Here is a 16,380-nt window from a genome sequence, read left to right as displayed (position 1 = left end):
AGAACTGCACTGGCTGCCGATATATGTTTCTGAACGAAATACAAAGTGCTGGTTATTACCTATGAAGCCCTCAACAGCTTGGGTCCAGGGTAACTTAAGAGAGCGCCTTCTTTGTCATTAACCCTGCCGCCTATTAAAATCATCTGGAGAGGTCCAGTTACAATTGCCAGATACCATAGTCAATGGTATCAGTTACAATAAATAACCGAGCATGCTTGAATAAACTGGGTCTCCCACAAAAGGCTTATAACAACTCATTGACTGACTTACTGACTGTTAACTTTTATACCCCCTTTCATAAAGCATCCCTAGGTGGTTTACAAAAGTTCAAATACAACAAAATTCCATGAAAACCATTTAAAAACCTTAAAATGAGTTAAATAGTAAAAGCCATAGAACCCCCCAAAACCAACCACTATAAAAAAAGATGACAGAAGTAGGAGAGCTGAGAGGCCTGGCAACCCCTAAGGGGTAAAAGCCTGAACAAATAAAAAGGTCTTTAGTTGTTTTTTAAAAGCAGCCACAGCTGTCAAAGAGCAGACTTTCCAGGGCCTGGGGGTTGGGCAACAGAAGAGAAGGCCCTGTCCTGCGTGCACAACAATTTAGCTTTCTCAACATCGGATGAGTTCAAGCCAGGTGCCAGACATGTACGTTGCATTGCACCTACAAATCCCTGTGACCAACCATGCTTTTTTGTCACATCAATTTGTAATTTAAGATTGTTTATGTGGCGGGGGTGGGTGGGAGGGGTGTATTTTTAAGGGGCATGAGTACCGGCATCAGTAGCAAGTTGGCCCACTCATAGGAAGCCATCTTGTCCTGAGTCAGACCATTGAGCCACCTAACTCAGCCGTGTCTAGACCAGGGATTCTCAACGTTGGGTTCCCCAATGTTATTGGACTTCAACTTCCATAATCTCTAGCCCCAGTGGCCTATGGTTGGGGATTATGGGAGTTGAAGTCCAATAACATCTGGGGACCCAACATTGAGAACCCCTGGTCTAGACAGACTGGCTTTCTAAGGTTTGGGGCAGGAGTCTCTCCCAGCCCGACCTGGAGATGCCGGCAGGCAGAGAAGCTGGGACCTTCGGCATGCAAAGCCAGATGCTCTTCCGTTGAGCTGCATCCCTGCCCCACTCAGCAGCAAAGGATACTAGCTCCTCAGGTGCTACAAAATGCATCTCAGCTCAGTCGCCAGCTCCTCAGAGCAAAGAAACCGACGATGACCCTCCTTGTGGCCTAGCGCAGGGGCCTGAGATGGGGAGCCATCTGCAGTTGGTGCGAAAGGGGTCAACCTCTATCTGCCCGTGCCTTGGGACTCAGAAAGGGTGTTTTGCCTGCGACACATTCCTCCTGCTTCCTCACCCTCATGTCTTCTCTCCACAGATATGCCACCACCGCTGCTGCCCATGGACCTCAAAGGGGAGCCTGGGCCACAAGGGAAGCCTGGCCCAAGAGGACCTCCTGGCCCCCCTGGCTACCCTGGGAAACCAGGCACTGGAAAACCAGGACTTCATGGCCAGCCGGGCCCTGCTGGCCCCCCCGGCTTCTCTGGCGTTGGCAAGCCAGGCATCCCAGGGCTCCCTGGCAAGGCAGGGATGAAAGGGATGCCGGGGACGAAAGGAGAGCCTGGCATGAGAGGAGACCAGGGGCCAAGAGGCTTGCCAGGCCCCCCAGGATTGCCTGGACCAGCAGGCCTCTCTGTGAATGGCAAACCGGGCCCAACGGGTGGTCCAGGTTTACCAGGGTTCCGTGGGGAGCCGGGCCCCAAAGGGGAGCCGGGCCCCCGGGGGGAGCGTGGCATGAAGGGTGAAAATGGAGTTGGGAAGCCAGGGCTGCCAGGACCGCGAGGGAACGGAGGGCCCCCTGGCCCTGCAGGGCCTCCGGGTATTCTAGGCATTGGGAAACCTGGACTGGATGGGTTACCTGGCGCTCCAGGAGGGAAAGGGGACTCGGGGCCTCCCGGGGAGCCAGGCCTCAATGGGCAGCCTGGGCCCATGGGCCCACGCGGGCCACCAGGCATTGACGGCATTGGGGTGCCGGGGGTTGCTGGGGTGCCGGGCTTGCAAGGCCCTCTGGGTCCTAAGGGGGAACCTGGCATCCGTGGCCTTCCTGGTATGCCTGGGCCGACAGGCTACGGGAAGCCAGGGCTGCCGGGCTTGAAAGGAGACCGCGGGCAGCCAGGTGTACCAGGCCTCATTGGTGACAAAGGGGAGCCAGGGATCGATGGAGAGCCAGGCGACATGGGCCCCTCCGGCATTCCTGGGCCCCCAGGCCCTCCTGGCTCCATGGGCTTGCCAGGCAAACATGGCATTCCAGGCCCTAAAGGGGAGGCTGGGCATAGCGGGCCTGCAGGTCTGCCAGGTATGCGTGGGGACCAAGGGCCCAGTGGTTTTGTGGGGAAGCCAGGGATTCCTGGGGAGAGGGGACTGCCTGGCCTACAGGGGATGCCTGGCCCGATGGGCCCCAAAGGGGAGCCTGGCATCGTAGGGCTTCCTGGTGTGCCTGGACTCACTGGAGCCATGGGCTCCAAAGGGGATGCAGGTTTCCCGGGGCAGCCAGGCCTTAGAGGCTCCTCGGGGATACCCGGTTTACAAGGCCCTTCTGGTCCAATGGGGCCTCAAGGCTTACCAGGCCTAAAAGGGGAGCCTGGCCTCCCAGGCGCCCCGGGAGCTGGCAAAATAGGGGAACCGGGTGTTTCAGGTCCGAGTGGGCCACCAGGCATTCCTGGGACTCCTGGAGTCAATGGCCCGCCTGGCCTGCCAGGGCCTCCTGGCCCCCCGGGCGCCCCAGGGATGTTTGATGGGACAGGCTTCGCTGGCCTCAGCGTGCCAGATGGAGGGGTCGACGGAGCAGTGCTGGGTCATGGCAAACCTGGGAAGCCGCAGTACGGCCAAGGGGAACTATCTGCCCAGATGGTGCCTGCCTTCACCGCCATTTTGACCTCGCCATTTCCAGCCTCAGGAATGCCAGTAAAATTTGACAGGACTTTGTACAATGGGCACAACGGCTATAACCCAGTGACTGGGATTTTCACTAGTCCCATCTCTGGTATCTACTACTTTGCCTACCATGTCCACGTTAAAGGAACAAACATCTGGGTGGCGCTCTATAAGAACAACGTGCCTGCCACCTATACCTATGATGAATACAAAAAAGGCTACTTGGACCAAGCTTCTGGGAGTGCTGTGCTTGAACTCAAACAGAACGATCAGGTCTGGGTCCAAATGCCTTCGGATCAAGCCAACGGTTTGTACTCCACTGAATACATCCATTCTTCCTTTTCTGGATTCCTTCTCTGTCCCACATAACGGCTGTTGGGCACACCTCCTTTTATCCACTTTAGCCATAAACTGTCTTTTTAAAAAATAAAACAAAATAAAAATAAAAATACAAAAAGCCACTGGGAAGATGGTGCAGCTGGTGGTGTGGAGCCACTGAGCCAAGCCAAGAAGATAATTGGAAGAGAGATTGTGCTGGTGTTGCTTTCCGTACCATCTGCAAATTCAGAATTTAGTTTACCCCAGTGACTACACATCAGAAACACAGACGCTAATATAAAATGTAATCTGAGTCACCTCTTGAGACACAATAGAAGTCCTATTGGGGTGAATTGTCAAATTGCGGAATGCTTTGCCTGGGTGCCTTTTACACAATTCTCAACACAACCGTAAGGCATCCTAGCAGAGGTCTATGGAAGCAGAGATGGCAAGTGGAACTTATTCCAAAGCCATTCAGGAACATGTGCAATTCCATGCAAAAACAGGACTCCTTGACGTGTGTGTGACTCCACTGGGCAGTCAGATGGGTACCTAGCAATCGCTTGCATGTCAGTGGCCCACAAAACATGGTTTCATGAAAGGCAGAACTTGACTGGGGAATGATGGAGTTATGCTGTCTTGGAAGTGCCAGTTAACTGACAATTTTCTTCAGGATGTGTAAACTTTTTGTTGAGGGTGGTCAAAGTACCCAACCCCTATGAAACTTTTGATTTTTTTTTAAAAGTAGAGATCATTTTAACTTTCTATTCAGTCGTTTTTACAACGGTGCTATTCGCTACTTAATGTTATTCACAAGTATAGTGCAATATCCATTGAAAGAGGTGCAAGGTATTGTGTGCAAAGGTTTCTGTGACTTAGAAAAAGAGTAATTTTTTTTACCACTTTATCTCAATAATGCTTGAAATGTCACCCATTTGACTCTGGGTTAAATGTTACTCACAGCTTTTGGGAACAATAGATAAAACTATGGCCATGTGAATACCTTGGATGATTAGGAGCAATCAAAGCCTTTATGAAAGCATTATAGAGTGCCTTCATACATAACAGTAATGCATATCCTCTTATATTGCTAAAGAGAGACTTCTTGTCTTGCAGAAACAATATGCTGTTTAAGTGACACCACCTACAAATATACTCAGAATCACTTTCTGCAGAGGCCTGTACTGAACAAAATAGGGCATGAATCCAACCCAAGACTATTCTTTTCAGTCCCAGGATGCCAAAGAGATGACTGAAGGGGCTCAATGTAATTATTTTTTAATGTAAAATAAGTAACGCCCAAGAAGGATGGTGGAGAAAGTGAGTCACCTGCTATTTCAGCTGTGCTGCCCACCAGCAATTTCTTCCCTTTAACTTAAACTTGTTTGTCTGATTTAAAGACAACAAAAGTACAGGACCCAAGATATCTGATTCCATCTGATGTTTCCTAGATTCCTGGAGATGAGGAGAATGCAAAAGGCACACTTGCTTGCAAGAGTGCCTTTGGTTTCACATTAGGTCGCAATAGGCTAAATTTGAAGGAGAGACATGTACATTGCTTTCTCTGCACCTAATCTTGGAAGGAGCATTCTAGGATAATTATGCCTTTGATTCAAGTATATTTTCATGGGGAGAAGAGCTTTGGTGCTTCCATGCTTTACCATCAGAGCAAAGAAAAAGTGTTACTATTTAACAAAGTCACGTTGCTAGAGATGGGAAAAGTGGTATTGTCTCTATATATACTCCGGCTACAGCAAAGGACTGCAAAACTCCAGGACCTGCTTCCGAGTTCCGGATACTTTGTACACCATTTATTTATACTGCGTTTTAATGCAGACACAATCTTTTTCCTTTTTCTTTGTAGATTCATCACTTGTGCTCTGGCTGGTAAGACAGAACACACTATTGACAAAATGAACATTTATCTTGAAATTCAGCAATATGAACTCATTCAGTTCTTATAGGTATTGTCTTACAGCCTCAATATTCTCTTCTCATACAGAGCATAAACATTCCACATTTATATACTTAAAAAATGTTTAAATAGCATATGGCATATCAGAAAGTGCCATTGTTACACACACACAACAATGAAGCACAGGCTGAAGAGGCTGGCAAATTATGGGTCAGGTTTTTTACTCAAGGATTTGGTAACTGATCTTTGTCTGTGACAAAGGTGGGTCTTGTTTTGTTTTTGTATTCAAAAGCATGTTCGAGCTGGGTTTCTGTAAGCAGCACGTTCAGGTTTGGAAGTGATATGCATTACAATATGCATTTCCTTTTTTTAATGCATTACAATATGCATTTCCATTTTAAAAACGCCTCTAATATCTTCATTTCTAACCTAGTATATAGAGGGTTTTAAGTTTTGTAAATACTTATGTTATTATGTGCACTGTTTCATTGGTTTAAAATGCACTCTTTGTTTTGTGATCAAAAACTGGCCTTCACTTCTGAAATGAAACTACAGTACTTGATTGTATTGACTCAACATCAATAAATCTTATTTTACAAAAATAGATTTCCATTTCAGTAACCATCTGTTAAAAAAACAAACAACCACATGCCCATGTACACACATTTGTAGTACTCCTCTTTAGAACAAGCTTGCTCTTTGATCACAACTCACAATGTGAAAGAACACACACGCACAGAGTTTATTGCTCAAGCCTGAATGCAAACAGCTCGCCTGCTTCCATTCCCCGCTTTAAGGACTGATCTAGTGGCCACGGAAGCCACGTCGAGGCTTCACTGAAAGGCCAGAGCACCACCAACACTGAAGTAAACTGGGAAGCCCCCAATTACTGCATGGCTTCAGGTTGGGACTTCAGGATCCAGACATGCAGCAACTTCAGTTTGGTTACTTCCTTTCTTGAGAACTTTAATTTGGATAGGGCCAGGGTTGCCAACATACCAAATAAGGGACACGAGGCTGGATGTATGTGGGAGTAATTGGGATCTGAGGGCTGTATGTGTTTTTACCACCTTCAAGTGCAAGTTACAACTTCGATTGCTCCTCCTCTGCTTATTGATGTAAGCATGGTTAGCCAAATGGTGTGATGTCATTTTGTTTTCTAGAAAGAGAAGCATTGTTTTAAAGCAGTAAAAAAAGGTTTCACTCATGAGCCCTATCTGGTAGCCATCGCTTGCATGATTTGCATGATCCTGATACTTGGACAATGCAAAGTTAGACAATCTTGGGTAGCTGTTAATGTCCCCAATATGGCAACCCTAAGATGGCAGCCCACCAGAACCACAGAGGATTCTGGCAGGGAAGGAGCTCATTCATTATTTCGTTATTAGTGAAAATAACTGGTTTGATCTGAGCCACAGGTTCTTCCCATTAGCTGAAAATAAGGGACAAGGGACTGTTGGTAACCCTAATAGGACGGTACCGTGATCCAGTGGCACTCGCCTATTTGCAGTGGGCCTCTCCCCACCAAAAAATGGTGACTGCCTCTGGGTAAGGTCTGGGTAAGGATACTGCCCTAGCCAACCTATAATTCTCAAGAGAGGAAGTAACCACACTGAAGTGGTTACATGTTTTGATCCTGAAGTCCCAAACTGAAGCTTCAGATCCCAAAGACCCTCCCTGCCCCCCAGACATCTCTGTGGAAAACTGAACAAACAACATGGCTGATTTAATGTCAACCATATTATCTGCGCCTAGGTGTGTTATATTTTGTACACATATGCCCTTATTTGATCGTTACCCAGTGCACGTGCATACGGTGGTGTCTGAGGTCAGACAGGCATAGTGGGTGGGCTGCCACATTCCATCCCAGCAGCCTCAAAGAGCACATCCACTTAGGGGCAACATCAGATTCACTCTTTGGTTTATGCTACAGATAGCTGTTCTTTGGAATCTGCTATTGGCAACACCTGTTCCTGGAATCAAAGATGTGTGGGATCAGGTAATTCAGTCACAAAAAGGGTATTTCTCCAAAAGCCAGAGGGGAAAAGGCAACTACACAAAGAATGCAGTTTCCCTACAATGAACTTCCGCCCCAACGTTGCTTGGAGTGCAACGTCTCCAACCTTGGAGACCCTTCCAAGCTGCGGCTCTTCATTCTGCCCTTACCAGCAGAGACCAGCCCCAGAGGGTCCCGACCACTCTGCCGAGAACATGCCGGCCAAACCCCACAAAGCCCATTTTGGGCCCAGCAGCCTGAGACGCCGAGATGCCCAACACAAAGAGGGTTACCTGCAGCCAAGAGTTAATAACAGAAATCTTGGAAGTCAGAGAGAGTAGCAGAAAATAAGAGACGATGCAGGTGGCCGGGGGGTCCTTCTGAGCGCTTGGAGACAGCAGGAGCCTTTCTTGGCCACACAGGACTCCCTAGGCATGCTGCCCTCGAAGAACCAGTCCCTCATTCAGACGGCTTTCGCCAGGGAGGCTGCTCTGACCACTCCAGGGGTCAGTGCCGCTGGCTGTAGAGTTCATACAAGCTGTCGGCCAGCTTCTCCGCCTCCTCGAAGGCTTCGCAGCTCTGCTTCCAGCCGGGAGGCACCTGCTCTTCCCCACAGTAAGCCCCGGCAACGGCCCCAGCCATGGTCGCAATGGTGTCTGTGTCCCCACCCAGCGAGATGCAGTAGAAGATGGTCCGCTGCAGGCTGTTGAAGGCCTCGGGGATGTCCGGCTGAGGCTCCAGGCAGCGCAGGAAGGAGTAGATGGCCGTGGGGACCGAGTGCAGAGCAGCAATGCCGTTGCCTGCCAAGAGAGGCGCCTCCCTTTAGCTGGGGCTGGCAGATGTGTCCGGCCCTCTGCCCTGCGCTCCGGCGGCATTCAGGATTGACAGCCTGCCGGGATTTAACTGTGTGGAGCTGAGGCACGGGCAGATATTTCGGAAGGTGACCCTCGGCTCTGTTCCTGCAGCGCCACTGAGGGTACTACCCCGACCCGGGAAGCCGTGACCCTGAACTCTATCTGGGCAGAGTGCAGACTGGCCACCGGGGGGCTGGGCTTCAAGGCCCAAGTCGGTCCAGACACCCTGTGGGGCCCACTTGTCTTCTCTCCGTTCTCCCAAGTGCATAACAGGAATTTACACGATGCACTCCGCAGAGGAGCTCCCAAGTTCAATGATCTAATGCTGGTAATGCTCTTCTCCTTTCCCCCCTAGTGTGACATGTCTTGTAAACTACCCAGAGCTATAAAATGGGGCGGTATAAATATACGATGAAGGGATGAATGGCCTTTCTTTGGATTGCAAACCGAAAGAATGAGTTATTTCTAACTTTTGTACACTATCCAGCACATTTAGCTGCAATAACAGTGAAAATAATAGTAACCACACTTCAAATCCTATGCTTGGGAATGCTGTTAGGGTCTGGGTCTCCTTCCAGCGCGACCAAGAGACGAGCAGAAGCAGCAGGTTCTCCAGGCCTGGCTGAGGGAGGTGAACAAAGCTGGGCTGGGGGAGAAGCAAGGGAGATGGCCATGGCTTCACCCCTCACAGCAGGGGCAGAGGGAACGGCCAAGCCATGGGGTGGGCCCAGAGAGAACTGCCATGCCAAGTCACATCCGTGGTCCACCGAGCACTGCTGTCTGTCTTCAGACAACAAACCAGCTCAATGTCCCAGATAAATCCACAAACATGTTATGAGATTATCTTCTTTACTGTTCCCAATACTGGGAAGTGTGTGCTGTCTCTAAAACCAGAACCTGCATTCCTGGCTGTCACCTCTCATGCCTATTAACAGAGCTAACCCCAAGGGACTCGTTCTTTCTGTCTCTTTGTTAAGCCACTTACATACCACCAAACATCCCATGGCAATGAGTTCCATGGGCCCTGTGTGGAGAGACTCCATTTTTGTCTCAGACTTTTTCTGCCCATCAGTCCCAACTAGATGCACTCCCAGCACACAAACTCCATTCTTTTATGATGAGTCAGAATGAATTCTCTCTCTACACTTCCTTCTCATAGCTTGTTCTTTTGTAAACCAGGTACTAGGATTTAAAGTCCTATGAATCACAGAATCCGTGCTTTCTGTGCACAGGATTGGGGGCAGGGCGGGGTGGGGGGAGACGATGACTGATTGCCGCGAGGAATGGACTCACCCAGCTCAGACACCACGTCCGACTTGGGGACGGTGCTCTGCTCCAAAAACTCTTTGATCTTCTTCAGCCGCTTTGAAAAGGGGAATTCCTCATAGCCCAGCCTGGAGAGGAGAGAGCCGGAGGAGAGAGCGGGTACAGCCACACAGAAGCATGCATGCGCCCCGCATCCCATCCGTGCCCCCCACCCCTGCCTAAGCCCCAGGCGTGACTTACAGCCGTGCGTCAGCCACAGACTTGTCGTCCGCCTCCACATCCTCCATGTGGCCGATCAGCAGCTGCAGGAACTTCTCTCGGTCCAGTTCCCCCTGGAGGGCATAGTGAACGGCCAAGGCCTGCAGGATGGCCCCGTTGTAGCCCAAGGAGTTGGCGTGGGTCAGCTCTGCACTCAGCTTTGCAAACTGCAGGGGCAGAAAACAGGGTCGGAAGAAGCCCCACTTGAAGAGGGGAAAGTCACCAGCCCGGCGAGTGGGGAGGCGTCCCACCTTCCTGCAACAGGAATCCCTGTAGGAGTGACAAAGCCACGGGGCAAACCTGCTTGGCCTTCCCAGCCAACTGATTTAATTAATGAACTGTGTGTTGACCTCTACGACTTCCTTGTCTATGAGGAAAACTGGATAAAAATGAAGGAATAAAACAGAAGTCGCTGTTTCAGGCCACATCTTCACTTTCAGTCATGCTGAACAGCAAAGGCGCAGCTAGAAGCGTTGGCAGGCACTAAGAACACATCTCAACTAAGGGTGCTAGACGGACGTTGCCAGCAGACCAGATAACAAATCCATTTCGTAAGAGGGGGAGCACCCCCCCCCACTACCAATGGCTTTCGCCAAAGTTCAGACAAGGCAAGTGAGCGAGTGTGTGCGTGTGTGTTCAGAGAGGAACCCAGCGCAAAGCCAGCCTTCGTCTGGAAACACTGTACCTCGAATTGGCTTTGCCAAGACTGCCTTTGCTTGGCTGTATCTCTCCTCGATGAACCTGACTTTAGCCTCTCTTGTACCACAACTTTCCCCAACAGCAGATTGAATGAATCTGTCTACTATTCTGCAAAAGAGTCTGCTTCAACCTATTTAAACCATGCTCCCTAGTTCTGGTCCTCTGCCCAACTTCTGGCTGTAGGCTGTAAGGTAATGTTCTCAATTCTACAACCCTGAAACACCCCAAACATCACCAGAATGGTGGCCATGAGAGCATCAATTTCCCCAGGGGCACAAGTTGCACCAGACTGAACTGCAACCCTCAAGGCACTACAGCCAATAAATGACCTCAGTGGGGGTGAGGGAGACACACACCCTAAAACCCTGGGCTGCCCTTACAAAATTGTCGCAAAGTACTGAGTTAAGAGACCACCTTAAGAGGCGCAGAAGGGAAATGCTCGACTAACAAGTAGAAGGTTGCTGGTTCAAATCCCAGATGCTACTATATCGGGCAGCAGCAATAGAGGAAGATGCTGAAAGGCATACTGTGAGGGAGGAGGCAATGGTCAACCCCTCCTGTAGTCTACCAAAAGAAAACCACAGGGCTCTGTGGGCGCCAGGAGTCGAAATCGATTTGACAGCACACTTTACCTTACTTAGGTAGGGTGTGAAGCCCCTTGATCACTCTGTGGTATGCTGAATGAATGATGCATATTTATATACCACTTTTCAATAAATGTTCCCCAAGTGGCTTAGGTAGATATACATAAATAAATAAATGGCTCCCTGTCCCCAAAGGGTTCACAATCTTAAAAAGCAACATAAGACACCAGCAACAGCCACTGGAGGGATACTGTGCTGGGGCTGGATAGGGCCAGCTGCTCTCGCCCGCTCAATAAAGAGAACCACCCCTTTAAAAAGGTGCCTCTTGGCTCGGTTAGTTGTGATAAGAACAGACTTCTTTTGGCAGGAAGCAGATAAGGAATCGACGCACCTTCTGCACATCTTGGACGCTGGAGTAAGCCAGCGAAATGCCCGCCACTCTCATGGCGCCGCCGTTCCCATAGGACCCCTTCCCGTTAAACTGCTGCCTGGCTGGCTCCAAAACATCCTTGCATTTGGGGCTGAGCAGTTTCTTGAACACAGTAGTCACGCCCGCTCCATAGCCTCGTTCAGGGTCTCTCTTGTATTCCTCAGCAAACCTGCCAGGGGAGACTTGGTTACAGCGCTGACAGAGTTTGCCAAGGGCAGCTACTAATACCGAAAAAAGAGTGACGGGCCTGTCTGGCCCAGAGGCCAGTCACGAAGGCAGGAGTGCCCGGCTAGGAGGCGAGGCGGTTGCCTGCAGTGGCAGGCTGGCAAAGGCAGCACGTTGGCTATCTCTGTGCATCAGTGCTGGCTGCCTCACCTCCTTGCCTGGAGCTGCTGGAGCCCTTCCTCCCCCTGCTGCTATTCAAGAGGCAGAACACGGGAAAGTCAGTGGAGGAAGGGAGAGAGTCCTGAAACCCTGAGAGCTGATCGAACTCTCTTTGCTTCTCCCACCGTGCCAAGCAAAATGCCCCCAGGATCCCATTTCACTAATATTTAAATCAGGGAAGCTGGGATCATCAGAGAGAGAGAAATCAAATCTTGATTGTTACGGCCATTCGACCAGCAATCAGAGAGGAAGACGAACACAGAGGCCATTCGCACCATCAAAAACTGTGTGCTACGTGGGTTTGGGAGCGGTGTGTACTCCCAATTCTCGGTTGTGTGGAAGCAAGTTAGGAGGGAAACCTGGGTAGAAGTGATTGTGTGGAAGCAAGGGAGGAGGGAAAAGCTACCCAGAAGTGCTCAGGGTGGCCGCAGCGTCCACCCCCGCCCAGTAGCCACGTGCCTGGGCCTTGAGCTGGATGGTGGTCTGACTGTACAAAACAAATCCATGTAGTAATCAAAAACTGTGTTGTACCTGGGTTTGGGAGCTACCCAGGTTTTCCTCCTCCCTTGCTTCCACACAACCAGAAACTGGAGCCACCAGAGACTCATCTCCCCCTCCCTACACCTCCAGGGGCCACACCATAGGCTCTCACCACACCCTGGCTCGCTCTCTGTGGAGGCTGCCAGACTCCTCCATCCTCTCTCCCCAAGGCCACTAGCAGGAGGAGTGGCCACGCGGCCCTTTCTGCCAGCTGCGGCTTTGCTCAAATGCTGGCTGGGTGCTTTTCCCTCTGCCTTGCTCAGAACAGAGAAAGAATGCACCCAAACATCGCAGGAAGGAAGCACCGAATGCAGGTGGCAGGAAGGCAGCGTGGTCCTACAGTGGCCGTGCCCCTACATATGATGTCATATATAGGGCTGTGGCTGGCATGCACCCATGTGAGCGCACAAGGCAAGCCTTGGGGAGCAGAGAGTCTCCAGCAAGAAGCTTGTCCAGCGGCTGCTGGTGAGCTCCAGTTTTTCCTCTAACAGGGATTCCCAGTTGTTGTTGACTACAACTCCCAGAATCCCCAGCTGCTTTTGCTTGGGGATTCTGGGAGTTGTAGTCAACCACATCTGGGAATCCCTGTTAGAGAGAACACCGGTGGTGTTCCGACACCCCTGCCAAGACCGTCCACTGGCTGGCAGCACCCCTCCCAGGCCTGGAGTGGAGGTCTTCTCAGCCCTCCTCTTCAAGGACCTCAAGCTGCAGCTACGGGGCTCTCCTTACCGCTTGGCCATATCCACTTCGTCAAAATCCTGCTTGGCCAACAGCGACCTCACCAGAGAGTGGGTCATCGCGGTGTCATCACTGTACCAGAGGATTTCTGGAAGGCAAAAAAGAAACCACCAGATCTAAGGTTATCCTTCTGTCTCAGCCAGAGGTGCACCTAGGCAATTTTGGAGCCTAGACCTAATGGCCTTTGGAGCACACACACACACACACACACACACACCCTTTGCTGGAGGGCGAACCCCCCCAATACAAGTTAAGTATCATCCCTTTACACACACACCCCGTGACAAATACAGTATTTTTAACACGTTGCCGAGGAGAGCTGGTCTGGTGGTCGCAAGCATGACTTGTCCCCTTAGCTAAGCAGGGTCTGCCCTGGGTGCATACGAAAGGGAGACTAGAAGTGTGAGCACTATCAGATATTCCCCTCAGGGGATGGAGCCGCTCTGGGAAGAGCATCTAGGTTTTTATGTGTAGAGTGCATGTATGAACACACACACCCCCTTTCCGGCAACCTTCCCAAGATATGTGCAGGCGGGCATGCCAGGTCAATGCAGACACACACTGGGTCAAAGGCCCTGGAGTCTCACCCTGAAGCCTGGCTTGGCCAGGAGTCAGACAGCGCCAGGCGGTGGGGTGAGTCGTGTCAGGCCAGGAGGTGCCTCCTTGGCGGGGAAGGGGCTCCGCAGCCCCGCAGGGACCTTCTGGGGCCAGTGGCGGGTCGCCCCCGCTCAGCCTGCCCTCCCTCGCAGGGCTGTTGGGACTGAGGGCGGGGAAGCAGAGAGCGCCACCGGCGCCGCCCCGCGCACGTGTCCAGGAGGAGGAGCCGCCCCGGCCAAGCGGCGCAGGCTCCTCCGCGCCAAGCACGGCCCCGGCTGCGGCCGCCGCCGCCGCCTCCTGTCCCCGCCAAGCCCCTTCTCCTCCCGCGGCCCCACTCACTGTCGCTGCGCTCCGGCTCTTTCTCCTTCTCCTCCTCCTCCTGCTGCTGCTGCTGCTGTTCCTCGGCTGCGGCCGCCCCCGCCGGCTGGAGGGCGCGCACGAAGCGCAAGAGCGCAGCGGGGTCCACCGTCTCCATGCCCTCGAAGCCTCCGCCCAGGCAGTCGCCCAGCAGCGCCCCGAGCAGGCAGCCGCGGAACCGGCTCCGGCCCAGACCCCGCGCGCTCCCCGCCATCGCCATCTTGCCCGGCCCGCGTGCCTGGTGGTGGCGGCGCCAGAGGGCGGCACTGGGCAGGCAGGACGGAGCGGCTTCCTGGGAGGGGCGCGGCGGCGGCAACGGCGGCGGTTCCTCCCCACTCAGGCCTCCGGAGCGGTGCTTCAGATGCGGGCGGCGCGGGAGAGCAAAAGCAGCCGAAGCAGGGACGGGGCTGGCGCTGGTGCCACGCAGTCTTCATAATGGCGTTTTTGCGCATAACTTTCAGTTCAGAGGGAGGAAGCGAGACCCCCGGCCGTCCCCCACCCACGCCAAAGTCCGCGCGCACGGTTCCTGCTGGCTGGGGCGGAGCCGCCCCGTTGCGCAGCAGGAGGAGCGCGGCTTCCCATGGCTGGGGCGGGCCGGAGGAAGAGAAAAGCATCCCACCCTGCTGCGCGTCTTTGGAGTAGTTGCCGCAGCAGAAAGTGGCTGGCGGCAGCTCGGGAGACTCCCCGGAGCTCTTGTTTAGAAAATGAACCATATTTGGATAGACTACAACTCCCATAATCCCCAGCCCCAGTGGCCAATCGCTGGAGTGGTAGGCCAGCATTGGCGCTTTTGAACTTGGGTGCTGGAGAAGACTTTGGAGGAGACCATGGTGGACAGCCAGGGAAACCAACAAACAAGTGGATCACAGAACAAATCAGTCCAGAATGTTCACTCGAGGCACAAGTGACCACCAGGCTCAAACTATCCTACTTTGGGCACATTATGCAAAGACCCAGCTCCCTTGAGAAGTCCATAATGCTGGGGGAAGTTGAAGGCAAGAGAAGAAGAGGACGACCAGCAGCGAGGTGGACGGACTCGATGACGGCAGCAATGGATGCACCACTGAGAGACCGTAAAGGCCAAGTTGCAGACAGATCATCCTGGAGAGAATCAATCTTTGCTGTCACTAAGAGTCACTAAAATACTAAAAACTTTTAGTGACCCTAAAATAAGGTCACTAAAAAAACCACATGAGTCGACATCGACTTGAAAGCACTTAATCAAACAATCAGTCAGGCCAACATTTGCAGGAGGGCCAAAGTTGTTATTATTATTATTATATTTATATCCCGCCCTTCCTCCAAGGAGCCCAGAGCGGTGTACGACATACTTGAGTTTCTCTTTCACAACAACCCTGTGAAGTAGGCTAGGCTGAGAGAGAAGTGACTGGCCCAGAGTCACCCAGCTAGTTTCATGGCTGAATGGGGATTTGAACTCGGGTCTCCCCAGCCCTAGTCCAGCACTCTAACCACTACACCACGCTTGAGGAGCCCTGATATATATGAATAAAGGAGTGCGTCTCTCTCTGCTGTGGGTCTCAAAGCGCCTCCACTGCCTCCCACTTGCGGCTAAGGCAGAGCAGCTGGTTCTCTGGTGCTTTGCTGCAGCTCTTGACGCTCAAGTCAGAGTCTGCTGCCCTCAGAGGTGCTCTTCCTCCTCCAGGGCCTCAACAGCCTCTGCCCCCCCCCAAACCTCTTTAGTCTGTCCCAGGTGGTGTGGATCGAAGCCCTTCACTGTTGGTTTGCGCACAGAACCAGTTCGGAGGCCCCTTAAGTTTTACTGGTTTTGACGGTTAACCCAAGCAGTATTGCACTGGAGGGCAGGATATAAATATTTTAAACGGGCCTCTGAACTTTATGGGTCTCCAAACTGGTTCGAACGGCGGCCGGTTCTGCTGGTTCGACAGCGAGGTGTATGTGCCTGCAGCTTTAAGGGCGGGGGAGGATGGACTCCCCCCCCCCCACTGTTTCCACCACCAGCACTCAGTTCCTGATGATGTGCACACTTGCGCATGTTGCATACAGGCGCATCTGCTACTTCCGGATACTTCTGGTAAACGTAGCGAAGGGGGCGGCAGGAAGGTATGCTGCTGCCCCGGGGGGATATTTAAGGAACCGAATGCTGGCAGGGGAAACACGGCGGCGGGGGGGAGTGCATCCTCCCCACCCTCAAAGTTGCACACACCCCCGCCTTCAAACCAGCCGCCGCCGGTTCCGTGCACATCCCTACTTCACAGGCACCCATCAGGATCAAAGGATGCTCTCCCACCCTCCCAAACCTGGTTTCAACGACAAGCAGCCGCTGCAGTGATAGATTTTAGGTGCCAGCAAGATGAGAGAGACCACGGAGAACTGTCCTGTGGGGCAGGGGGCAATCTAGTAGGATCGTCTCGACTTCCTCCTCCTTGAAAGGTGTGCGCAAGAACACCACTTCCCAGCGGTCTTAGCCACGTGCTCATTAGTAGGCCAGGGGATGCCAAACAGATTTTCTGCCTCACATGAT

At 52.2% G+C, this 16,380-nt stretch overlaps 2 protein-coding genes across 7 annotated transcripts in view; one reads left to right on the top strand and one right to left on the bottom strand.

The window, feature by feature from the left end:
- The window catches only part of COL8A2 (collagen type VIII alpha 2 chain), a 200,312-nt gene extending 194,532 nt beyond the window's left edge, over positions 1–5,780 (top strand). For all 5 annotated transcript variants that reach the window (XM_053267903.1, XM_053267900.1, XM_053267902.1 and 2 more), the window contains one exon: positions 1,386–5,780. In XM_053267903.1, the coding sequence (XP_053123878.1) occupies positions 1,386–3,310 (1,925 nt within the window). In that variant the 3' untranslated portion in view covers positions 3,311–5,780. The remainder of the gene's footprint in view (positions 1–1,385) is intronic.
- On the bottom strand, positions 5,719–14,440 carry LOC128332995 (ADP-ribosylhydrolase ARH3-like). 2 transcript variants are annotated; one of them, XM_053267906.1, is made up of 6 exons: positions 13,860–14,440; positions 12,915–13,011; positions 11,223–11,430; positions 9,531–9,715; positions 9,318–9,418; positions 5,719–7,970 (listed from the first exon to the last, which is right to left on the bottom strand). In XM_053267906.1, the coding sequence occupies exons 1-6, from the start codon at positions 14,095–14,097 to the stop codon at positions 7,678–7,680; spliced, it is 1,122 nt and encodes a 373-aa protein (XP_053123881.1). In that variant the 5' UTR covers positions 14,098–14,440; the 3' UTR covers positions 5,719–7,677. The 2 variants fall into 2 exon arrangements, with proteins under 2 accessions (XP_053123881.1, XP_053123882.1); XM_053267907.1 differs by lacking the exon at positions 13,860–14,440 and adding an exon at positions 13,511–13,721.
- Positions 14,441–16,380: the final 1,940 nt, after the last annotated feature.

The sequence above is a fragment of the Hemicordylus capensis genome, chromosome 7 (genome assembly GCF_027244095.1).
Source record: "Hemicordylus capensis ecotype Gifberg chromosome 7, rHemCap1.1.pri, whole genome shotgun sequence".
NCBI lineage: Eukaryota > Metazoa > Chordata > Lepidosauria > Squamata > Cordylidae > Hemicordylus > Hemicordylus capensis.
The sequence above is the reverse complement of the archived record's forward strand: the minus strand, read 5'-3'. Positions and strand labels throughout refer to the sequence as shown.

What these genes read in the sequence shown, in the direction of transcription:
- LOC128332995 (XM_053267906.1), bottom strand. Translation starts at nt 14,097, where the DNA reads ATGGCGATGGCGGGGAGCGCGCGGGGTCTGGGCCGGAGCCGGTTCCGC. An exon ending in GCGTCCAAGATGTGCAGAAG is followed by an intron (nt 9,716 to 11,222) that starts GTGCGTCGATTC and finishes CTGCCCCTGCAG; the next exon opens with TTTGCAAAGCTGAGTGCAGA. An exon ending in GGACGTGGTGTCTGAGCTGG is followed by an intron (nt 7,971 to 9,317) that starts GTGAGTCCATTC and finishes CTCTCTTGGCAG; the next exon opens with GCAACGGCATTGCTGCTCTG.